Source organism: Anomaloglossus baeobatrachus, chromosome 1, assembly GCF_048569485.1.
Source record: "Anomaloglossus baeobatrachus isolate aAnoBae1 chromosome 1, aAnoBae1.hap1, whole genome shotgun sequence".
NCBI lineage: Eukaryota > Metazoa > Chordata > Amphibia > Anura > Aromobatidae > Anomaloglossus > Anomaloglossus baeobatrachus.
This window is the reverse complement of record NC_134353.1, coordinates 693,987,565-694,012,613: the sequence shown is the minus strand read 5'-3', so window position 1 is coordinate 694,012,613 and position 25,049 is coordinate 693,987,565. Positions and strand designations below refer to the sequence as shown.

Genomic DNA, 25,049 nt, shown 5'->3' with positions numbered 1-25,049 from the left:
TTTCTTTTTCAGGATAGTGTTGGCTCTTTGTTGCCAGTGTTTGAAGAATTTTTGAAAAATGCTCCAAATGATGCCAGCTATGACGCTGTTCGACAGAGCGTTGTCATACTTATGGGCTCCCTGGCCAAACACTTGGACAAAAGTGATCCTAAAGTTAAACCAATTGTGGCCAAACTAATCGCTGCACTCTCAACCCCATCACAGCAGGTATTTTCTTTTTTACCAATCTTCGTATTGTGCAGTTTTCATTTTGTACTATATTCATTGATATCTTGACTTAGTCATATTCCTGCTCAGGTTCAGGAATCGGTCGCCAGCTGTCTGCCACCTTTAGTGCCAGCTATCAAGGATGATGCAGGTAGTATGATCCAGAAGCTTATGACCCTTCTTCTAGAGTCTGATAAATACGCAGAACGCAAAGGTGCGGCATATGGTCTTGCGGGATTAGTAAAGGGATTGGGAATTCTTTCCCTGAAGCAGCAAGAAATGATGACCACGCTAACAGAGGCTATTCAAGATAAAAAGAACTTCCGACGCCGGGAGGGTAAGAAATGGTGCATTTAAATGTTTCCCAAGACTCACTTTACCTTTGTGCAGAGGGTTTTAATACGATTTGTCGTCTTCTTTTCCAGGGGCTTTGTTTGCCTTTGAAATGCTCTGCAATATGCTTGGAAAGTTATTTGAGCCATATGTGGTCCATGTGTTACCTCATCTTCTCCTATGCTTTGGCGATGGAAACCAGTATGTGCGAGAGGTAGGTGGTGACAAGACATGAATATGTAAAACACTGTTAAATGTATTATCTGCTAGATATTTGTTTCTTATATTAGGCTGCAGATGAATGTGCTAAGGCAGTAATGAGTAACCTGAGTGCCCACGGTGTGAAGCTCGTATTGCCATCACTTCTGGTGGCTCTTGAAGAAGAATCCTGGAGAACCAAAGCTGGTAATTTTATACATCTCATTTTTAGCTAGTTATGACAAAGCAAAATCTGTGGGATTTCCACAGCCATCTGCCACTCTGTTTGCTGTGTTAGGCTACTTTCACACTTGCGTTGAACGGTATCCGTTGCATTGCGTTGTGTAACGGATGCAACGGATGTGTTGCATATAGTGACACAACGGATGCAACGGATGCTGCAAAACAACGCAATTCGTTTTGATTTTTTTTTTTTTTTTTTTTCCCGGTTTTACCAGCGGCAGACTATAGTGAACGATCAGCTGATCGTTCCCTGCAGCCGGCCGCTGGGTGATCAGCTGATTGCTCCCAGTAGCCGGCCGCCGGGTGATCAGCTGATCGCTCCCGCCCGCCGGGTGATCAGCTGATCGCTCCCGGCTGCCGGGTGATCAGCTGATCGCTCCCTGCAGCCGGCTGCCAGGTGATCAGCTGATCGCTCCCGGCCGCCGGGTGATCAGCTGATCGCTCCCGGCCGCCGGGTGATCAGCTGATCGCTCCCTGCAGCCGGCCGCCGGGTGATCAGCTGATCGCTCCCTGCAGCCGGCTGCCGGGTGATCAGCTGATCGCTCCCGGCCGCCGGGTGATCAGCTGATCGCTCCCTGCAGCCGGCCGCCGGGTGATCAGCTGATCGCTGTCACTTGCCGGCGCCCGGGCATGCCGGCGGGCGGGCGCTCAGCTGAGCGCTGTGACTTGCCGGCGGCCGGGCATGCTGGTGGCCGGTCATTCAGCTGAGCGCTGTCGCTTGCCGACGGCCGGGCGCTCAGCTGAACGTTCGGCCACCGCGAGCCAAAATAAAGTTTGATTTAAAAAAAAAAAAAAAAAAAAAAGAGCATGCGCAGTGAAATCCAGAGGATTCCGCTGCTCAAAATAACGTTACATGCTGCGTTCCTCCCGCTGGGCGGAAGCAACGGAGCGTCGCCCAGCGGAAGCAACGCAGCTCCTTTTGGTACAATCCGTCAACCATACAAGTCTATGGGAAACAGCGGAATCCGTTAACGGATTCCGCTGTTTCCCAAAAGGGCGGATTGTAACGGAAGGAAAATAACGCAAGTGTGAAAGTACCCTTACTTTTCAATATCAAGTGTATGAATCATTGAGTGCGGAATAGTTCAGTCCTGATGGTGATTTTTCTATTTCGGTTACTTGCTTTCAGGATCTGTGGAGTTATTAGGAGCTATGGCATACTGTGCTCCAAAGCAGCTGTCATCTTGTCTGCCAAATATCGTGCCCAAACTCACTGAAGTGCTTACAGATTCTCATGTGAAGGTGCAGAAAGCCGGGCAACAAGCCTTACGCCAGATCGGCTCAGTAATTCGTAACCCAGAGATTCTCGGTGAGTGCAGTAATGCTAATATGTGAACGTTATTCATTGGAAAGTTTGTTGGGGTTTTTTTTTTTTTTTTTTTAACAAGTAATGCGTTTTCTTTTTTCTTTTATAGCAATCTGTCCGATATTGCTGGACGCTCTTACAGATCCATCAAGAATGACACAGAAGTGCCTGCAAACCTTGCTGGATACAAAATTTGTCCATTTCATTGATGCTCCCTCATTAGCCTTGATTATGCCTATAGTACAGCGGGCATTCCAGGATCGCTCCACAGATACTAGGAAAATGGCGGCCCAGATTATCGGAAACATGTACTCACTTACTGACCAGAAGGTAGTGGCTTTATTTCAGATTATTCTAAACAATGGTAGCCATAAATTGTGCAATACATCAGAGACAGCTATACCTTTATTTTCTTTATCGTTCCTTTGGGAGACCCAGACCATGGGTGTTTAGCTTCTGCCTCCGGAGGACACACAAAGTACTACACTTAAAAGTGTAGCTCCTCCCTCTGAGCTTATACACCCCCTGGTAGCCAGTCCTAGCCAGTTTATCGCTTTGTGTTCAGGAGGTCATACATCCACACATGCATTCTCATCTGATTTGTTTGACTTTTGGAAAGAGTTTGAAGAAAAGCGGGTCCATGTCTGGACTCCCAGCATGTCCCTTCTCACCCCACTGTGTCGGCGGTGTTGTTAAGGTTGATTTACAAGGCTGAAGCCTTACATGCCGCGCTCCTTCACCATCCCTTCTGGGCTCTGGCTTGAAGTGGGAGCCAGCACGGTCTCCATGCCTGGCAGGAGACCGGTCTCCATCCACAGCCCCTTGAGGATTCTGTTGGACCGGAGCACTCATCCCCAGGGACATGGCCCTGCGTCTCAGCAGCTAAGTACTTGAGACGTTTATGTTGGGGGTCCCGGTTATTTATTGTATGGGGAGAGTGGGTTCTCCAGCTTTTGCCAGAGAACCGCGCCGATGGTGCCTGCTTGTCGGCCTCGCCGATTAAATTTAGGCCCCGGCTTCGCCGGAGGCCTAGTTTTGTTTTCCTGCCCTCGCATGTCACTCATGCAGAGGGACAGGTTCGGCTCCTCCCGGCGGCCGTTCTACACAGGGGAGGGACACTCCCCACTGCTGGGACGTCCCTCCTTCCCTGCAGGTCTCTATAGCCCTCCAGTTCCCGCTCTTTTATAGGAACGCCCCATTTCTCAGGCAGAGTTCACTCTGCTCTGGGACATCCTGCATTCTGCATCTCTGCTGAGGTGCTGCGCACTGGGGGACCGGGCTTCGGGATCTGGAGGGCACACAACACCGCGCTCAGCGGTCTGGTAAGCCACAGCCGGTCTCCGGTTGTGGACCTCTGTATATTCTCCCTGGGGTTCATTCTCTGCAAAGCCCCCACTCCAGCAGCATGTCTCACACAAGGAGCAAGGCTCCAAAGCTTTATGCTGCATGCACTGCATGTAAGCTCCTGCTGCCTGAGCCGAGCATTTATCCACACTGTGATGGTTGCTCTAACTTGGCGGTGCCACAGCCTGGAGTCTCACCCCCAGTGGTCTCTCAGGCTGCTTCTGCACCTGTGACTGAACCCCCGGCCTGGGTAGAGACCTTTTCTAGGTCCATATCCCAGTCATTTGCTGAGTCCATGGGACTTTTGTCCAGGACTTTGATGAATATGCTTCAGCCCCCCTCACAGGGTGCCTCTAATACTTTTGACAGAGGACTCCTATCCTCTGACCTCCGTCCATCAGAGCTCACAGAGGATTCATCATCTGATCCCAGACCCCGTCCTTCTAAGAGAAGGCGCAGTGTTTCCTCCCCCTCCCCATCCCACGGCTCTGTCTCAAGAGCTGACTCTCAAGATGAGGAGGATGCCCTCACTGGGGGCTCGGAGGCTATGTATCCCTTCGATTTCTCTGAGGGTGACTCGGACCTTAGTGATTTGATTGCTTCTATTAATTCTCTGCTGGATCTCAATCCGCCAGTGTCAGAGGAGCAACTCTCTTTGGCAGAAAAACATCAGTTTACCTCGCCTAAGAGAGTGAAGAGTGTTCTTTAACCACTCCAGTTTTCAGACCGCTGTGACCAAACCCAGGGCCTGCCCTGACAAACGCTTTCCAAAGCGTGGTTCTGATGACCGGTTTCCATTTCCACCTGAGGTGGTCAAGGAGTGGTCTCACTCCCCAAAGGTAGAGCCCCGGTGTCTAGGCTCTCAGCCCAGACCGTTGTGTCGGTGGCTGACGACACCTCACTTAAGGATTCCACTGACCGTCAGATTGACCTTCTGGCCAAATCTGTGTATGAAGCTGCGGGGGCCGCGTTTTCCCCGACTTTTGCAGCAGTGTGGGCTCTCAAAGCCATCTCTGCTTCTCTAGAGGAGATGCATTCCCTCACCAAGGAATCTATGCCTGAGATGGTTACCTTAACTGCTCAGGCTTCAGCTTTTTCATCTTATGGCATGTCTGCCATGCTAGAGGCTGCTCACCGCACTGCGGTGGCTTCAGCTAATTCTCTTGTTATCCGCAGGATTTTGTGGCTTCGAGAGTGGAAGGCAGATGCTTCTTCCAAGAAGTTTCTTGCTGGGCTCCCTTTCTTCATCGTTCCTTATGGGAGACCCAGACCATGGGGTGTATAGCTACTGCCTCCGGAGGACACACAAAGTACTACACTCAAACGTGTAGCTCCTCCCTCCTAGCATATACACCCCCTGGTAGCCAGTCCTAGCCAGTTTCAATGCTTTGTGTTCAGGAGGTCACACACACACATGCATCCTCTGATTTTTGATTTTTGTTTTTTGGATTTCAAAGATTTGGAAGAAAAGCGGGTCCAATCTGGACTCCCGGCATGTCCCTTCTCACCCCACTGTGTCGGCGGTGCTGTTAAGGTTGACTTTACAAGGCTGGAGCCTTCACATGCCGCGCTCCTTCAACATCCTCTGAGAGGCTCTGGTTTGAAGTGGGAGCCTCCACGGTCCTCTCTGCTTGCAGAAGACCGGTCTCCATCCGCAGCCCTGTTCAGGATCCTGTCGGATGGAGCGTTTAACCCCCCCTAGGGACCTGGCACCTGCGTCTCAAGCTAAGTATTGAGACGTTTTTACCACAGAAAGTGGTCTTTCCAGGGGTCCTTTGTACTTATTTATTGGGGGGAGTGTGTTATATGTCTGTGGTAACATTTCCGGCCGGTTCTCCAGTTTTCACTGGAGAACCGCGCCGATGGTGCCTGCTCGCTGGCCGCATGTTTAAATCTAGGCCCCGGCTTCGCCTGAGGCCTAGTTTCGGTTTCACTCCCCCTGCATGTCAGTCATGCAGAGGGATGGTGTGGCTCCGCCCAGCGGCTGTGCAGCACAGGGAACGGACTTCTCCTCCATGAGGAAGGATTCCCTCCCCTGTATGCCTCATTTGCCCGCTCTCAGAGTAGGCCCCGCCCCCTCTCCTCGCTCCGGTCGCCATTTTCTCAGCGTTCTCTGTGTCTGCATAGGCACAGAGATACCTCATTGTGACAAATGGGGGCCTGGGCTGGGGGACTGGAGGGCACAGAAATGTATGTTAAACGGTTTAGCAAGCCACAACCTCCAGTTGTGCAGCTGCTTATATTCTCTGTTTATATACTCTGCTGGGGGTCATTCTGGAGATGCATTCCCTCACAGAGCCCCCACTTCTGCAGCATGTCTCACATCATAGCAAGGCTGCAAGGCTGTTCTTAATATGCACTGCATGTAGACTCGTACTGCCTGTACTGAGCACACAAACACAGCGGTCCCTCACCCTGGAGGCTCATCAGTGGTCCCCCCAGCTGCTCCGGTGGTGCTGAGCATGCATTAGCCCCCTTCACAGGGCGCTTCGGCTGCTACGGCTCGCTCAGCGAAGCTCTCAGAGGACTCTTCATCTCAGACCCCGTCCTCCTAAAATGGAGACGCAGGGTCCCCTGTCCTTCCCCGTCCCGCAGCTCTGATTCACGAGCTGACTCACTGGACGAGGAGGATGTCTTTACTGGGGGCTCGGACGCTACTTAATGTACCTTAATCTGTCCGAAGGTGATGCAGATGCTAATGATTGATTGCGTCCATTATATTTGTACTGGACCTCAATCCGCCTGTATCAGGGGAGTATCCCCCTCTCCCGGCATCGGCCCTGATGCACCAGGACTCGTTCCCTCACGCTAGGTTCGTCAGGGAGCCTTTATCCCTACAACAGCCGTCTCCGCCTTGCGTGGCTGCAGACCGTCCCAGCTTTCTAACAGTGCTTGCAGGGATCACGATCCCTACGCATCCTCAGGCTCTCTCTGCCCAGGAACGACCGGGAGACCCAGAGTCTCCCTTCAAGGATCCTCGCCTTGAGGTTTAGACCATCATCATCATCACCTTTCGCTACTAGGGTAGCTGAGCTACAGGAAGGAGTCCTCCCAGACCCGGCCCGGTCCATCACTCCTCAGGCACGGTATTCGAGCCGTTCAAGGGTTGCTACTCCTCACGCAGGAGCAGTTTCCCTCCTGGCACAGGGTCCCGCGGCTCTTTGCCTCCCGCTCCCGTTTTTTCCCTTCGTTTTTTTTTTTTTGCTATGCGAGTCCTCGACAGTCTGTGGCGGTGTTAGCGATGGTGCACATACCAGATTTCATCCCGGACTCTCCAACGGAACACACTGAAGAACGGGGTCAGGAAGGTTCCGTCTTCGAGGGTGACCGGCCAATCTCCTCCTAGAGGACCAATCTTCGCAACCATCCCTGGGAAGCTTCCCTTTCCTCCTCTGGAGCTTATTATCAACCGTCACCAGCCTCCCGTACTAGGGTATGCTACCCCACCATTCCTCGGCACGGTCCCGAGGGACACCCCTAGAGTGTCGCCTCCCCTTCAACATTCCGGACTCAGAGCCATTCGGTTAGCCCGGTTACAATTTCTTCTCTGGGTCGTATTGTCCAGTCAGGTTCCAGTCGGACCATGCCACAGCAGTGATGTGCATCATCCACCAGGAAGACGCAGGGAGCGTCATGGCAAGGGAAGAGGCCAAGAGGTTCTTGCTCTGGGACGGGCTCTTTCATTCGCTAATCTCGGCAGCACATCCCGAGCGTGGACGTTTGGACGGCCGATTTCCGCGGTAGGATAGGTCTCGCGTAGGTAAAGGGCTCCAACAGGGATATCAACAGCCAGATCTCTGGCGAAGGAAGACCTCCAGTCGTGACTTTTTGGCCTTCCGATCCAACTCTCAAGTCAATGGTGCGTCGAATACGCCACCTGCTCTGGACTAGAGGACGACGCCCTAGACCGGTCGTGTAGCCTGTTCAGGCTCTCGTGCATCTTCCCCCGGCTTTCCATGATCTCGAGGGTTCTCAAGAGGGACCTAGGCAGGCGATAGCTCGGGAGTGGCCCAGGCGAGCATAGTTTCGCATAACTTACTCATCTCCTCGCAGATGCCCCGTGGCTCCTTCCAGACCACCAGATTCTACCAGGACTCAGAAGTCCCAGGTTCCATGGCCTCACCAGTGGATCCCGGATGCTGGCTCGGTCAGGTCTGTGAACAAGATGATGACAGACATTGAGGAGGGCCTGGAATCCAGTTCCCTCGAAGATTTATTTCCACTTGGAAAGAGCTCCCCCTGTGGTGTGAGGACCGCATCTTCAGAGACTTTTCACTTTCCATCAATCAGGGCCTTCGCTCAGAGAAACGTCCATCTGGCTCGACGTTTTTCATCGTTCACTAGAAAAGTGGGACCATAATCCAGTGATGAGTTTGCTCAAGGTACCCCTTTTTTCCCTGCTCCCACCTGTTTTGATAGGTGGGCTCCTCGTGGCCATCTGGTTGTTACAGACGGCATCAGGGCGGACAGCCCTCTCGTAGTCTTTTCTCCCCCTTTTTCCGCTCCGCCAGCAGGATAAGGGGGGGGCTCCAGCCAGAACCCTTCGTTTCTGTCCGAGACACCTCGGCTTTCCTTCCAGAAGAGGACTTTAGGTTTCGTTTTTTGTCGGTTCTAGGCTCCCCTCTCAGCCTGAAAGAGGCATAGTTCGTTCTAGGGCTGGTACGAGCCCTCAGTCTTTCGTGTCTGCAGGACACCATTTTTTTGTCGGTTACACCGACTGTCAGTCCATCCTTCCACCCTTTCCCAGGAAGCATAGGCCGGCGCCAAGGGCCTGAATATCACATGGATCATGTCCTCCATATATGAAGACTATCGCATGAAGGTCGGACTTCCGCCGCGGTCTACCGAGCAAGGGGCACCCTTGAACGATTGGGCTCCAGACGTCGGTCAACCAGGTCCTCTGGTCCGCCACCCGATCTAGTCGGCGTACCGTTACTAGTTTCTAACAGGTTCTCACTCAAGCTTCGGCAGAGGCCAGTCTTGGTGTAAGGTTTGCGGGTGGCAGTGGCACACCTGTAACAACGTAGGTGCTTGTAGGTCCGGGTCAGCCCGGCAAGGGGAAGCGACTTCCTTCCTATCTCCGGTGATGGTTTTCTTCCCACCCAGGGACTGCTTTTGGACGTCCCATGGTCCTGTGTCCCCCAATGAAACGACAGAGAAAGTAGGATTTTTGTGTACTCACCGTAAAATCTCTTTCTCTTAGTCTTCATTGGGGGACACAGCACCCACCCTGCTTGTGCTTTTTGTTATATATGACATGCCTGTTTCCCCAGTGCCCATATTCCCAGGTCACTGGTCACACGACTGTTCGTCATAGTTTTTTACCTTGTTTTATCCAGGATTGTTTGGTTCTCCTCCTACTGCTTGTGCACTAAACTGATTGAGCCCGCCTCCGGCTCAGGGGTTATACTGCTGGGGAGGAGCTAACTTTTTCTGTTTACTTAGTGTCAGCCTCCTAGTGACAGCAGCATAACCCATGGTCCTGTGTCCCCCAATGAAGACTAAGAGAAAGAGATTTTACGGTGAGTACACAAAAATCCTACTTTTTGTCTACATCCTTTTACATCGTGACCTGCATTGTGTTTCACCTATAAACATTTTACCATGTACTGAAGATGAAACTGTATGATCTGAAAGGAGGTTATATACTTTGTAAACAAGACTGATGCATTTTTTTTCTTCTTCAGGATCTGGCTCCATACCTCCCAAGTGTCATACCTGGACTTAAGGCTTCTTTAATAGATCCTGTTCCTGAAGTAAGTTTTATGGGCTATTTTGAGCCATCTTATATATGGATCTGATAAAAGCTTTTTACTGATACTGAATGTGTTATCACTGGTCAGGTTCGCACCGTGGCTGCTAAGGCATTGGGGGCAATGGTGAAGGGAACGGGGGAGTCCTGCTTCCAGGATTTGCTGCCTTGGCTGATGGACACCTTGGCATCCGACTACAGTTCAGTGGATCGTTCGGGTGCAGCTCAAGGTAAGCATTGTAGCATATTATGGAGTATATCATGTATAGTATATTTTAATAGATGCATTCTGTTAGTAAAGCATTGAAAGTGGAATTAATCCCAGTGTTGGTGGTGCACAAGGTTGTAAATGAGGCATTACATTATACAGAATGTGATAATTATGGGAATTCTATTATTTAATTTCATGGTGTAATAAAATAACAGTAATTAAAGCTTGTCATGTGTTGTTCAGGTCTCTCAGAAGTGATGGCGGGATTAGGTGTTGAAAAACTTGACAAACTGATGCCAGAAATAGTATCGACAGCCAGCAAAGTAGATATTGCTCCCCACGTTCGTGATGGTTATATTATGATGTTCATCTACCTGCCAATTACTTTTGGGGACAAATTCACGCCATATGTTGGGCCGATCATTCCCTGTATTCTAAAGGTAAGATTCCTGCTATATTGTGAGATTGGATATATTTATGCATTTTTGGGACAGTTTGTCTCTGATAAGGTAAAACATTTACATTGCAGGCTTTGGCCGATGAAAATGAGTTTGTGCGTGATACAGCCTTGCGTGCGGGTCAAAGAATAATCACCATGTACGCAGAGACAGCTATTGCTCTTCTCCTGCCACAGTTGGAGCAGGGCTTGTTTGATGACCTGTGGAGAATTAGGTAAAATTCAGTACAAATCCTAAATGTCCACAAGTGAGATGTATTATATGTCGTCACATAAACTGTCCCGTGTGTTCTTTTCACCATCAGGTTCAGCTCTGTTCAGCTCCTTGGTGACCTTCTATTTCATATATCTGGAGTGACTGGTAAAATGACAACAGAAACTGCTTCTGAAGATGACAACTTTGGGACTGCTCAGTCAACAAGGGTAAATTTCATGTGATTTCTAAACCTGTGTCTGGGAAGGTAAGTTTCAATATTAGATTTTTAATCATCTTATTGCTACCTTATTTTTTAGGCCATCATTTCTGCCCTTGGAGCTGAAAGGAGAAACCGTGTTCTTGCCGGATTGTACATGGGACGCTCGGACACTCAACTAGTAGTTCGGCAGGCTTCTCTTCATGTTTGGAAGATTGTTGTTTCAAACACACCACGCACACTTAGGGAAATCCTTCCTACTCTCTTTGCATTACTGCTAGGATTTCTAGCCAGCACTTGTGCAGACAAGAGAACGGTGAGCACCACCAAAGGTCCATGTCCTTAATGATTTAACTCTAGAATGCGCAACCATAGAAATCCACCATAGAAACAAGTAACCTAGCAGGCCTGCGAGGCCCCAGGTATGCGTTCTAGGGTTAAAATATATAATATGCAATGTGTTAAGTAAGACTTTTTTCTTGCTTTAGATTGCTGCTAGAACACTTGGAGACCTTGTCCGCAAACTTGGGGAAAAAATACTTCCAGAGATCATTCCAATTTTGGAAGACGGTCTTAGGTCTGATAAGAGTGACGAAAGGCAGGGTGTGTGTATAGGCTTGAGTGAGATTATGAAGTCAACAAGCAGGGATGCGGTAAGTTTATCTTCTGTGCTTTTAATTTCTTATTAATATTTCAAATATACTTTTAAATAGTAAAACTTGATTACAAAAAAAAATAAAAAATTGCCAGCATCAGTTGGATTTTTTTTTTTTTTAATTTATTTACACTGACACACTTGGCTATCAGCAGTAAACTTACCATTAATTACTCTCCTACTACTTACAGGTTCTCTTTTTTTCCGAGTCCCTTGTCCCAACTGTGAGAAAAGCATTATGTGATCCACTTGAAGAAGTTCGAGAAGCTGCAGCCAAGACCTTTGAGCAATTGCACTCTACGGTTGGTCACCAGGCCCTGGAGGATATTTTGCCATATTTACTGGAGCAATTGGTAAGCAAAATTAAAATGAGTTGTTGATGTTAAAAGCAGGCCAGCCCTCTGAAATCCAAGGCTATACTTTGCTATACTTTGATACACTATAGTAGTTGTACAGTTTAATAAGCAGTTTTTAGTATTTTCACATTATTACATTTTTTTCCTATTTAGAACAATGAAGAAATGTCAGAGTCTGCCTTGGACGGACTCAAGCAGGTCATGGCAGTGAAGAGTCGGGTTGTACTTCCGTACCTTGTTCCTAAGGTGTGTTGCATTTGGAAAAGCTACAGATAACAGGCTTATTTTGCATTCTGGCTGCAATGACTTTATATTTGTTGTTTTTCCTCTTTTCTTAGCTAACAAGTCCCCCAGTGAACACTCGTGTGTTGGCGTTCCTTTCATCAGTGGCGGGTGATGCCTTGACTAGACATCTGAATGTCATCCTTCCTGCTGTCATGTCAGCATTAAAAGCACAAATAGGAACCGAAAATGAACAAGTGGTCAGTTGTCTTGCTATTTCATAAATGGATTGTTACTGTTACGTATTATGTTTGCATTTGTCCTATGGGAACTTACTTTCATTTTGAGTTTTGCATTATTTTTTCTGTACTTGTAGTAATGATGAAAAACACTTTATTGCCTTCTAGTTTGTTTTAAAGATTTATATGGTTGTTTTCTCTATTGCTCCAATGGGGGCACAGGAGACCATGCGGGTATGCTGCTGCCACTAGGAGACTGACACTATATAAGAAAAGTTAGCTCCACCCCAGCAGTATATACTCTCCAACTGGCGCTTAGTGTTAGTAGGAGGCAGACACGAGGCTGTATCCAGTCCCGTTTCTATTTTAAATGTATTGTTTTTTTTTATAAATGATTTCTGTTTTGGTTTTAAAATACAGCTTGTGATTGGGCAACAGAGTGGAATTGTCACTCTGTCATCCCACCTGGAGACAGAGAGCACAGTGTGAAGTTATGACAACTGTATATCCTCTCTAGTCTATGAGGCAATATTCTAACCCCCCCTAACATATGAAGTGTGTTTTGGGCTCCACAGTGGACTGTCTTTGCCACATACCCCTGCCTGCTCACTCCCACTCCCTACCGTGGGAGACATTAGGAAAAACTTTCTGACAGTGAGGGCAGTCAGGGAGTGGAACAGGCTACCACGGGAGGTGGTGAGCTCTTCCTCATTGGAAATCTTCAAGCGGAAAATGGATTAACATATAGCTGGGATGATTTAAGAAAGCCTGCACTCGCAGGGGGTTGGACCTGATGGCCCTTGAGGTCCCTTACTACTCTATCAATCTATGATTCTATGAGTCGAATTGTCCAGTCCCTCAGCTCTGACACCGTATACCACGCTAGAGATCCAAGAAGCGAGCACACACCACCTCATTTTCCAGGTCGCTCATCAGCTTCAGCGTCTTCCAGGGTGGCATCTCTCTCTTGCTTTTCTTCTTCTGACACACCGGCAGTTCAGGAGTTGTACCCGTGTTCCAAGTCAGATTCCAATCTGGACTCCAGATTTCTAAGCAATGGGATATGGTGGATTATAGACTTTAATCAGACTCTTAACATAAAGGACAGCAAACCTACACAATCTGAGCAGTCTGTATCCTTCAAGAAGTTAAAATCGCCTTTTCGGGTTTCCCTCAATCATGAGGAATTAAACAGAATTTTCTTTATCGTTCCTTTGGGAGACCCAGACCATGGGTGTTTAGCTTCTGCCTCCGGAGGACACACAAAGTACTACACTTAAAAGTGTAGCTCCTCCCTCTGAGCTTATACACCCCCTGGTAGCCAGTCCTAGCCAGTTTATCGCTTTGTGTTCAGGAGGCATACATCCACACATGCATTCTCATCTGATTTGTTTGACTTTTGGAAAGAGTTTGAAGAAAAGCGGGTCCATGTCTGGACTCCCGGCATGTCCCTTCTCACCCCACTGTGTCGGCGGTGTTGTTAAGGTTGATTTCCAAGGCTGGAGCCTTACATGCCGCGCTCCTTCACCATCCCTTCTGGGCTCTGGCTTGAAGTGGGAGCCAGCACGGTCTCCATGCCTGGCAGGAGTCCGGTCTCCATCCACAGCTCCTTGAGGATTCTGTTGGACTGGAGCACTCATCCCCAGGGACATGGCCCTGCGTCTCAGCAGCTAAGTACCTGAGACGTTTATGTTGGGGGTCCCGGTTCTTTATTGTATGGGGAGAGTATGCTGTATGTGATTGTTTTTAACTTTTCCGGCGGGTTCTCCAGCTTTTGCCTGAGAACCGCGCCGATGGTGCCTGCTTGTCGGCCTCGCCGCTTAAATTTAGGCCCCGGCTTCGCCGGAGGCCTAGTTTCGTTTTCCTGCCCTCGCATGTCACTCATGCAGAGGGACAGGTTCGGCTCCTCCCGGCGGCCGTTCTACACAGGGGAGGGACACTCCCCACTGCTGGGGCGTCCCTCCTTCCCTGCAGGTCTCTATAGCCCTCCAGTTCCCGCTCTTTTAGAGGAACGCCCCTAGTCCGCCCCCTCTCTTCGCTCCGGCAGCCATTTCTCAGGCAGAGTTCACTCTGCTCTGGGACATCCTGCATTCTGCATCTCTACTGAGGTGCTGCGCACTGGGGGACCGGGCTTCGGAATCTAGAGGGCACACAACACCGCGCTCAGCGGTCTGGTAAGCCACAGCCGGTCTCCGGTTGTGGACCTCTGTATATTCTCCCTGGGGTTCATTCTCTGCAAAGCCCCCACTCCAGCAGCATGTCTCACACAAGGAGCAAGGCTCCAAAGCTTTATTCTGCATGCACTGCATGTAAGCTCCTGCTGCCTGAGCCGAGCATTTATCCACACTGTGATGGTTGCTCTAACTTGGCGGTGCCACAGCCTGGAGTCTCACCCCCAGTGGTCTCTCAGGCTGCTTCTGCACCTGTGACTGAACCCCCGGCCTGGGTAGAGTCCTTTTCTAGGTCCATATCCCAGTCATTTGCTGAGTCCATGGGACTTTTGTCCAGGACTTTGATGAATATGCATCAGCCCCCCTCACTGGGTGCCTCTAATACCCTTGACAGAGGACTCCTATCCTCTGACCTCCGTCCATCAGAGCTCACGGAGGATTCATCATCTGATCCCAGACCCCGTCCTTCTAAGAGAAGGCGCAGGGTTTTCTCCCCCTCCCCATCCCACGGCTCTGTCTCAAGAGATGACTCTCAAGATGAGGAGGATGCAATCACTGGGGGCTCGGAGGCTATGTATCCCATCGATTTCTCTGAGGGTGACTCAGACCTTAGTGATTTGATTGCTTCTATTAATTCTGTGCTGGATCTCAATCCGCCAGTGTCAGAGGAGCAACTCTCTTTGGCAGAAAAACATCAGTTTACCTCGCCTAAGAGAGTGAAGAGTGTGTTCTTTAACCACTCCAGTTTTCAGACCGCTGTGACCAAACCCAGGGCCTGCCCTGACAAACGCTTTCCAAAGCGTGCTTCTGATGACCGGTTTCCATTTCCACCTGAGGTGGTCAAGGAGTGGTCTCACTCCCCAAAGGTAGACCCTCCGGTGTCTAGGCTATCAGCCCGGACCGTTTTGTCGGTGGCTGACGGCACCTCACTTAAGGATTCCACTGACCGTCAGATTGACCTTTTGGCCAAATCTGTGTATGAAGCTGCGGGGGCCGCGTTTTCCCCGACTTTTGCAGCAGTGTGGGCTCTCAAAGCCATCTCTGCTTCTCTAGAGGAGATGCATTCCCTCACCAAGGAATCTATGCCTGAGATGGTTACCTTGAGGCTATGTGCGCACGTTGCGTACAGTTCACTGCAGAAATTTCTGCAGCGATCTGAAGAGCACATGTGCGCTTTAAATCGCTGCAGAAATGTCCGTAGTGAAAGCCGATTCCATGCGCTCTGTCTGCAGCTCCTCCCATAGACAGAGCAGGAGCTGCCGGCAAAGCGCACGGAAGAAGTGACATGTCTCTTTTTACGCTACTGCCGAAGCGCTGCACTCTAAAACGCCACGTGCGCACGGCCCCTGCACAATCTCCATAGACTGTGCAGGGGACGCAGGACGCATGCAGTTACGCTGCGCTACAAAGCGCAGCGTAACTTCATGTATTTACGCAACGTGCGCACATAGCCTAACTGCTCAGGCTTCAGCTTTTTCATCTTATGCCATGTCTGCCATGCTAGAGGCTACTCACCGCACTGCGGTGGCTTCAGCTAATTCTCTTGTTATCCGCAGGATTTTGTGGCTTCGAGAGTGGAAGGCAGATGCTTCTTCCAAGAAGTTTCTTGCTGGGCTCCCTTTTGCTGGTTCACGGCTGTTTGGTGAACAGCTGGATGAAATCATTAAAGAAGCTACTGGCGGGAAGAGTACTTCCATGCCACAAACCAAGACCAGGAAACCCGCCCAGGGTAGGAATCAATCGAGGTTTCGTTCCTTTCGTTCCTCCAACTGGTCATCCTCTAAGCCTTCCGCCTCGTCCGCTAACTCAGCCAAGGATCAGAAATCCAACTGGCGCCCAAAAGCGCGTCCGCAGAAGACCGCAGGAGGTTCTGCCACTAAGGCAGCTTCCTCATGACTCTCGGCCCGCTCCAGCCACGTCCTTAGTCGGTGGCAGGCTCTCCCACTTTGGCGACGCTTGGTTAAAGCAAGTCTCCGATCAGTGGGTGAGAGACATCATATCTCACGGCTACAGGATAGAATTCTCTTCCAGCCCTCCAAACAGATTTTTTTCTCTCAACTCCCCCCTGCTCCAAGGCCGCCGCCTTCTCGCAGGCCGTGGCGTCCTTGCAGGCAAACGGAGTGATTGTCCCAGTTCCCGCTCAGGAACGGTTCAGAGGTTTTTACTCAAATCTCTTCCTAGTTCCAAAAAAGGACGGTACCTTCCGGCCCATCCTGGATCTCAAGCTTCTCAACAAGCATGTCCGGGTGCGGCATTTTCGCATGGAGTCTCTGCGATCAGTCATTGCCTCTATGACCCAAGGGGAGTTCCTGGCGTCCATCGACATCAGAGATGCCTATCTACATGTGCCAATCGCAGTGTCACATCAGCGTTGGTTACGTTTTGCGATAGGAGAGGATCATTTCCAATTCGTGGCTCTCCCCTTCGGGTTAGCCACGGCCCCTCGGGTATTCACCAAGGTCATGGCGGCAGTGATTGCGGTCCTGCACCTCCAGGGGTTGGCAGTGCTCCCTTACCTGGACGACCTTCTGGTCAAGGGTCCATCCAGCGCAGACTGTCAGCGGAGTGTTTCGCTCACTCTCGCCACCCTAGCCCAATTCGGGTGTATTGTCAATCTTCACAAATCCACTCTGACTCCGACCCAGAGTCTCACGTACCTAGGGATGCAATTCGAGACTTTGCCGGCAGTTGTGAAGTTGCCCTTAATCAAACAGCAGTCTCTCCGGCTAGCGGTGCGCTCTCTTCTGAGGCCCCGCCGTTATTCCCTCAGGCGCCTGATGCAGGTGCTGGGTCAAATGGTGGCTTCCATGGAGGCGGTTCCCTTTCCCCAGTTCCATCTGCGTCCTCTGCAGCTGGACATCCTCCGCTGTTGGGACAAGCGGCCTACCTCCTTACAGAGGTTAGTGGCTCTGTCGCCACGGACCAGGAGCTCTCTTCAGTGGTGGCTTCGACCCCTCTCCCTGTCCCAAGGGCGCTCCTTCCTGGCTCCGTCCTGGGTGATTCTCACCACGGATGCCAGCCTATCCGGCTGGGGAGCGGTACATCTCCACCACAGAGCTCAGGGCACTTGGACTCCGTCCGAGTCAGCCCTTTCAATCAATGTGCTGGAAACCAGAGCTGTGCTTCTAGCTCTCCTAGCCTTTCACCACCTGTTGGCGGGCAGGCACATTCGAGTCCAGTCAGACAACGCGACAGCGGTTGCCTACATCAATCACCAAGGCGGGACACGCAGCCGCCTGGCAATGTTGGAGGTCCAACGCATTCTTCAGTGGGCGGAGGACTCCAAGTCCACCATATCCGCAGTCCACATCCCTGGCGTAGAAAACTGGGAGGCAGATTATCTCAGCCGTCAATCCGTGGACGGTGGCGAGTGGTCCCTGCACCCGGCAGTGTTTCAGTCAATCTGCCGCAAGTGGGGCCCTCCGGACGTGGACCTAATGGCATCCCGTCACAACAACAAGGTTCCGGTTTACGTGGCTCGCTCCCACGATCCTCAGGCCTTCGCCGCGGACGCTCTGGTTCAAGACTGGTCCCAGTTTCGTCTGTCCTACGTGTTTCCTCCTCTAGCTCTCTTGCCCAGAGTCCTGCGCAAGATCAGAATGGAGGGCCGTCGAGTCATCCTCATTGCACCGGACTGGCCCAGGCGAGCTTGGTATCCGGACCTGCTCCAACTGTCCGTGGAGATGCCGTGGCATCTTCCGGACCGTCCAGACCTGCTCTCGCAAGGTCCGTTTTTCCGCCCGAATTCTGCGGCACTCAAATTGACGGCGTGGCTCTTGAGTCCTGGATTTTGACGGCTTCTGGTATTCCTCCTGAAGTCATATCCACTATGACTCGGGCCCGTAAGTCTTCCTCCGTCAAGATCTATCACAGGACTTGGAAAATTTTCCTGTCCTGGTGTCGCTCTTCCGACCATTCTCCTTGGCCATTCTCGTTGCCGACCCTTCTGTCTTTTTTACAGTCCGGTCTGCAGCTAGGACTGTCCCTCAACTCTCTCAAGGGACAAGTCTCAGCTCTATCAGTGCTGTTCCAGCGGCGTCTCGACCGCCTTGCTCAGATCCGCACCTTCATGCAAGGTGCGTCTCACATCATTCCGCCTTATCGTCGGCCCTTGGATCCCTGGGACCTTAACTTGGTCCTCACGGTATTGCAGAAACCCCCTTTGAGCCTCTTAGGGAGGTTTCTTTGTATCGTCTTTCTCAAAAGGTGGCCTTTCTAGTTGCCATAACTTCTCTCAGGAGAGTCTCTGATTTGGCTGCGCTCTCCTCGGAGTCACCTTTTTTGGTTTTTCACCAAGACAAGGTAGTTCTCCGTCCGACCCCGGACTTTCTTCCTAAGGTGGTCTCTCCCTTCCACCTTAACCAGGATATTTCCTTGCCTTCCTTCTGTCCGGCCCCTGTTCATCGCTTTGAGAAAGCGCTGCATACTCTAGATCTGGTGCGTGCTCTCCGGATTTATGTGGCTCGCACCGCTGCGCTTAGGCGGTGCACCTCTCTTTTTGTGCTAACCACAGGGCGGCGCAAGGGTCTCTCTGCTTCTAAGCCTACCTTGGCCCGTTGGATTAGATCGACCATTTCGGACGCCTACCAGAGTACTCAGGTGCCTCCCCCGCCGGGGATCAAAGCACACTCGACCAGAGCTGTCGGTGCCTCTTGGGCTTTTAGGCACCAGGCTACGGCTCAACAAGTCTGTCAGGCTGCCACTTGGACTACAAATCCAAAGAAGATCCCAGTGGTCACTTGTACCAATATATAAAATAAAAGGAAGACCGCTGGTATAAAGGAGACCAAAAAGCAAAATATATGGTGAAATACACAGAATTTTAATAATACAGTGTGCGTGACATAAGGACAGACAGTACAAGCGAACAGAGTATTAAAGTCGCCAGACACAAAGAATGCACAAACAGCACCAGCAGGTGGAAGACCAGCTACCAAACACGTGGAACAGATTATAAACAGGTCAAATGGCCAGAAGAAAGAGAGGAAAAGCAAATGAGTCAAAGGGTGAATTCCCCATATAAGGCTTTCCCTAGAACAGTGCCAAAAAACATGTCATGTAATGAAGTTATGGCAAATTTACCTTGAGACATGTTAAAGCTGTTTAGCAAACAAAATTCTCTTTTTTCCATCCCATCAGCGATTCATACATTGTGAAACCCTGGATTCATATTTTCAGTTCATAGCGCTGCCATGTGGCCTATCCACAGCGCTCAGATTTTTCCCGAAGATGATGGCGGCTGTCATGGCCATACTTCGGACAACAGGCATTCTCGTCATCCCATATCGGGTTAACATCCTGATGAAAACGCCATGCCCCTCAGCATGTCGTGAGAGTCTACAGATCAATCTGAAAATCCTTTCCTGTCTTGGCTGGATCATCAATAAAGCAAAGTCATCTCTGATCCCAGCCCAATGTATTGTTTTCCTGGGTGTGCTGTTGGACACTGCATGCACAAGAGTCTTCCTGCCTAAACACAAGTGCTTAGCCCTACGAAGAGAGATTCGTTGTTTCAGACGCCCCCTTCTATGTTCTCTCTGATTTTACATGTGCATTCTGGGCAAGATGGAGCCGCAATCGAAGCAGCCCAATTCACTCTGTTCCACACTCGCCCCCTACAGCTCTTTCTCTTATCAAGAGCAAGTCCATTCTCTCCCTGGACTGGATGGTCACCCTTCTGTCCCAGATCAAAAAGTCTTTGGAATGGTGGAGACCCTCTCCCCTCATTCTGCCGATGCATTGGAAGATCGTACAGATGGATGCCACTCCTAGGCAGGAGGGCAGTTTTCCAGAGCCTATGGGTACCGTCACACTTTAGCGACGCTCCAGCGATCCCACCAGTGATCTGACCTGGTCAGGATCGCTGGTGCGTCGCTACATGGTCGCTGGTGAGCTGTCAATCAGGCAGATCTCACCAGTGACCAGCCTCCAGCCAGTAGCGACGCGTGGACGCGATGCTGCGCTTGGTAACTAAGGTAAATATCGGGTAACCAAGCAAAGCACTTCCCTTGGTTACCCGATATTTACCTTGGATACCAAATTACATCGCTTAGCGCTGGCTCCCTGCACTCCTAGCCAGAGTATATATCGGGTTAATAAGCAAACCGCTTTGCTTAGTTATCCGATGTGTACTCCGGCTATGTGTGCTGGGAGCAGGGAGCCGGCACTGGCAGCCTGAGATCGGCGGACGCTAGTAACCAAGGTAAATATCGGGTAACCAAGCAAAGGGCTTCGCTTGGTTACCCGATATTTACCTTGGTTACAGCTTACCGCAGGCTGCCAGACGCCGGCTCCCTGCACATTCAGATCATTGCTCTCTCTCGCTGTCAAACACAGCGATGTGTGCTTCACAGCGGGAGAGCAACGTCCAAAAAATGAACCAGCACTGTGTGTAACGAGCAGCGATTTCACAGCAGGGGCCAGATCGCTGCTCAGTGTCACACACAGCGAGATCGCTAATGAGGTCACTGGTGCGTCACAAAAAACGTGACTCAGCAGCGATCTCGCTATGTGAGAAGTACCCCTTATGGTACAGGAACAATGGAACGCTCAAGGATCATCTCTTCCCACCAACATTTTGGTGCTCAGAGCAATCCCACTGGTTCTTCATCACTGGCAGGACCTTCTCTTTGGCCACCCAATCCACATCCAGTCCGACAACTTCACTGTCACAGCATACATTAACCACCAAGGAAGAACTCGAAGCCGAGCAATAATGTTGAGGTTTTTCAGATCCTTTGATAGGCCGACCGGACTGTCCCCACAATTTCAGCAGTATGCATTCCTGGAGAAGACAACTGGGCTGACGACTTTCTCTGAGACTCTGGCTAATGGTCCCTGAACCCAACAGTCTTCAGCCAGATCTACCTCAGATGGGAAACCCCCAATGTCAATCTGATGGCATCCAGATGAAACCACAAGACTCCCCAGTTTGTGTCCAAATCTTGTGATCCCCTAGGAACCTGGCTTCTTGCCCCTAGGTCAGAACAGTCCTTCTGCACATTCTCTGCTACCTTTCCCAGTTTCGGGATATTAACCTCATTGTAGACGTTCTTTAGAGGATGCTATAGATGAGTGTCCAAGCTCACAGCGCTATCCTGCCACTCCTACCTGGTTTTCTACCAGGACGAGGTGGTCTTGTGTCCAACCCCATCCTTTCTACCTAAGTTGGTTTCCTCGTTTCACCTTAACAGAGACATTCTGCTTCCTTCATAATGCCTGTCACCGTCTCACTTTCGGGAGCGGTTGCTACATATACTGGACCTCTTAAGAGCTATATGCCTCTACATCGCCAAGATGGCACTCTTCAGTTGGGCAGACTTTCTCTTTGTGATTCTGGATGGCTATCGCAAAGGACTTCTCACCTTCAGGTACTCTATTACCTGCTGGATCCAGTCTCCCATCCTGGATTTGTGTTTAATTACGTCACTTCAATATGTTCTTGCCTTGCTGTTGCTTTTCCTACTGCTTTCTCACTATCTCCGTGCCAGCTAGTGGGTGTATACTACTGAGGAGGAGCTAACTTTTTTTTTGCATAGTGTCGCCCAATGATGCATCTAAGAAAGAAATTTTACACTAAGTACCCGAAATCTTATATTTCATTGTATTAAATGGATAGAAATTCTAAGTTTTTGTATAAATGAGCAACTTTGCAGTTTACTTGTTAAAAATGTTCTCTGCTGTCCAAATCTGCAGGATTGTTAAATTACTGTATTTTTTGGATTATAAGACGCACTTTTCCTCTTAAAAATTTGTAAGGAAAATGAGGGGTGCGTCTTATAAGCTGAATATAGCTTACCGGGGGTGCTGGAGAGGGGTCACAGGAGGCATGAGCGAAGCTGCGAGCTGTGCTGTGTGCTGGGTGTTACTGCAGTGCGCTGTGAGCTCTGCTGCGCTGTGGGCGGTGAGTCAGGGGCCGCCATCCTGAATGTCAGCAGTGCTGGCTTCTAAGAAATGGTGCCCGAAGTGGGTGCGTGTGCAGCAGATCCCGCAGCGCAATAGGGCCCGCAGTGCAGCAGAGCCTCTCAGCGCTGCTGTCCGCAGCGAGCATCTGGGACACCCGCTGCATGAACGGCAGCATCACCCTACTCCAGCACCGCCCCTTCCTCCTCTGACCCCACTCCACTACTGCTCCAGCCCCCCCTCCGGTCAGACAATACCGGATTATAAGACAGACCCCCATATTTTGTTTCCTTTTTTTCCCTTTCTCTAAATTTGGGTCTTAGAAAATGAAAAATATGATACATTGTTTACTGCTCATTGCCTAGGTTACGAGTCACTGTTCCCTCAACCAGTGGTGGCTAGTCTCCTTGGCAAGAAGTGCAGCACTTACAAGCTCAATTGGAAAAAGCTTGTAAGTGCTGCTCTGAAGATAACTTCACTGCGCTCTTCCTATGATGCAGAAACAAAGCTGCTATATTTTGCAGCATTGGAGAGTACACAGTTCAGGCTTGCAGTGTAATAATGGTCTGATCTTTCAGTCAGGAGCCCAAAGCCCCCTGGCAAGCAGGAAGCTGGGGAGGAGTGCGCTCCTGAAAACAAATGATGACACAATCCCTTTAAAATGTGTATTGTGTCAATGGCCATGTTGTTAGGAAGAAGGCCCAAAAATGAAATTTTCTTTTAAAAACAAGACATCCTTAATTTCTTTATATATTTTGAATCTTTACTTTCTATTTATTGTGTTTATAGGAACTGGCAAACTGTCAAGCTGTTATCTTGTCTGTGGAAGATGATGTGGGTCAGAGGATTGTAATTGATGATTTACTGGAAGCCACTCGCAGCTCTGATGTTGGCATGCGTCAAGCAGCTGTTATTATTCTGCATATCTACTGTGCAAAAACAAAAGCTGACTACTCGACTCATCTCAGGAGCTTGATTTCTGGGCTTATAAGGTTGTTTAATGACACGAATAGTGTGGTTTTGAATGAAAGCTGGGACGCTCTAAATGCGATAACTAAGGCAAGTATAAAAGCCGCATTATATACATGGCTAGCAGGCATTTTTTGTCATAAGCTCACGATCACTTCTCTTCTTTGTAGAAACTGGATGCTGGAAGCCAGTTGTCTCTGATTGATGATCTTCATAGAGATATACGCATGGTGGGAAATGATGCCAAAGGAGAGAATGTGCCTGGATTCTGTATCCCAAAGAAGGTACAAGAATGAACGTTTTGCTGTAATAATTGCCTTTACTGATGTTGTCTTCAAATCTGATCTCAATATTTTCTGTATGTTTTTAGGGTGTCACATCGATTCTACCAGTGCTGAGAGAAGGTGTTCTTACTGGGAACCCAGATCAGAAAGAAGAGGCCACCAAGGCATTGGGCTTAGTCATTAAACTGACATCTGCACAAGCTTTACAGCCTTCTGTGATAGGCATCACTGGACCTTTAATCCGTATACTAGGAGATCGGTTCAATTGGAGCGTGAAAGTGGCTCTTTTAGAAACACTGAGTCTACTTCTGGCTAAGGTAAGAAGGACTTTCTAACATTTACACATTAACCCTTTAGTGACGGAGCTAATTTTCACCTTAATGACCAGACCAAATTTTGCAATTCTGACCAGTGTCACTTCATGAGGTTATAACTCTAGAACGCTTCAACGGATCCCGGTGATTCTGAGATTGTTTTTTCGTCACATATTGGACTTCATGTTAGTACCAAATATAGGACAATATTTTTTGCGTTTATTTATGAAAAAAATTGAATATTGGTAAAAATTTTGAAAATTTTGCAATTTTCAACTTTTGAATTTTTATACCGTTAAACCAGAGATTTCTGTGACACAAAATAGTTAATAAATAACATTTCCCACTTATCTACTTTACATCAGCACAATTTTGGAAACAACATTTTTTTTCGTTAGGAAGTTAGAGGGGTTCAAAGTTTATCAGCGATTTCTCATTTTTACATCAAAATTTACAAAACCATTTTTTTAGGGACCACATCACATTTGAAGTGACTTTGAGAGGCCTAGATGACAGAAAATACCCAAAAGAGACACCATTATAAAAACTGCACCCCCCAAAGTACTCAAAACCACATTCAAGAAGTTTATTAACCCTTCAGGTGCTTCACATGAACAAAAGCAATGTGGAATGAAAAAAAGCAAAAATTAAATTTTACCTAAAAATGTTGCTCTAACCCAAATTTATTCACTTTTAGAAGAAATAACACAACAAAATGGACCCCAAAACTTGTTCCCCACTTTCTTATGAGCGCGCCGATACCCCACATGTGGTCAGAAACCTCTGTTTGGACAAATGGGAGGGCTCGGAACAGAAGGAGCAATATTTGAATTTTGGAAAGCAAATTTGGCTGAAATAGATTGCGGGCACCATGTTGCATTTACAGGTCCGCTAAGGTACCTAAACAGAAGAAATCCCTCACAAGTGACACCATTTTGGAAACTAGACCCCACAAAGGCTTCTATCTAGGGGTATAGTGAGCATTTTAGATCCACAGGTACTTCACAGATTTTGTTAACGTTACGTTGTCATATTGAAAATTTTAATAATTTTCTCAAAAATGTTGCTTTAGCATCAATTTTCTCACTTTTTCAAGAGGTAATTCCAAAAATTTGACCTCAAGGTTTGTTAACCACTTTTTTATAAGCGCGGTGATGCCTCACATGTGGTCTGAAACCTTTGTTTGGACAAATGGGAGGGCTTGGAACGAAAGGAGCAATATTTGAATTTTGGAAAGGAAATTTGGCTGAAAAAGATTGCGGGCACCATGTCACATTTGGAGGACCCCTAAGGTACCTAAACAGCAGAAACCCCGCACAAGTGACCCCATTTTGGAAACTAGGCCCCTCAAGGAATTTATCTAGATGTTTGGTGAGTACCCTGAACCCCCAGGTGCTTCACAGAATTTTATAACGTTGAGCCATGAAAAAAAAAAAATAAAATTTTACCACAAAATTGTTATTTCAACCAGGT

General features: G+C 49.1%; 1 protein-coding gene across 2 annotated transcripts in view; it reads left to right on the top strand.

Annotated features, from left to right (window-relative positions):
- The window catches only part of GCN1 (GCN1 activator of EIF2AK4), a 214,029-nt gene that overhangs the window by 147,664 nt on the left and 41,316 nt on the right, over positions 1-25,049 (top strand). For both annotated transcript variants that reach the window (XM_075320343.1, XM_075320336.1), the window contains exons 33-51: positions 13-207; positions 298-544; positions 633-754; positions 831-945; positions 2,111-2,290; positions 2,397-2,617; positions 9,319-9,387; positions 9,475-9,613; positions 9,838-10,034; positions 10,124-10,266; positions 10,357-10,474; positions 10,565-10,780; positions 10,953-11,117; positions 11,311-11,472; positions 11,629-11,721; positions 11,814-11,957; positions 22,799-23,068; positions 23,149-23,262; positions 23,349-23,579. In XM_075320343.1, the coding sequence (XP_075176458.1) occupies positions 13-207; positions 298-544; positions 633-754; positions 831-945; positions 2,111-2,290; positions 2,397-2,617; positions 9,319-9,387; positions 9,475-9,613; positions 9,838-10,034; positions 10,124-10,266; positions 10,357-10,474; positions 10,565-10,780; positions 10,953-11,117; positions 11,311-11,472; positions 11,629-11,721; positions 11,814-11,957; positions 22,799-23,068; positions 23,149-23,262; positions 23,349-23,579 (3,141 nt within the window). The remainder of the gene's footprint in view (positions 1-12; positions 208-297; positions 545-632; positions 755-830; positions 946-2,110; positions 2,291-2,396; positions 2,618-9,318; positions 9,388-9,474; positions 9,614-9,837; positions 10,035-10,123; positions 10,267-10,356; positions 10,475-10,564; positions 10,781-10,952; positions 11,118-11,310; positions 11,473-11,628; positions 11,722-11,813; positions 11,958-22,798; positions 23,069-23,148; positions 23,263-23,348; positions 23,580-25,049) is intronic.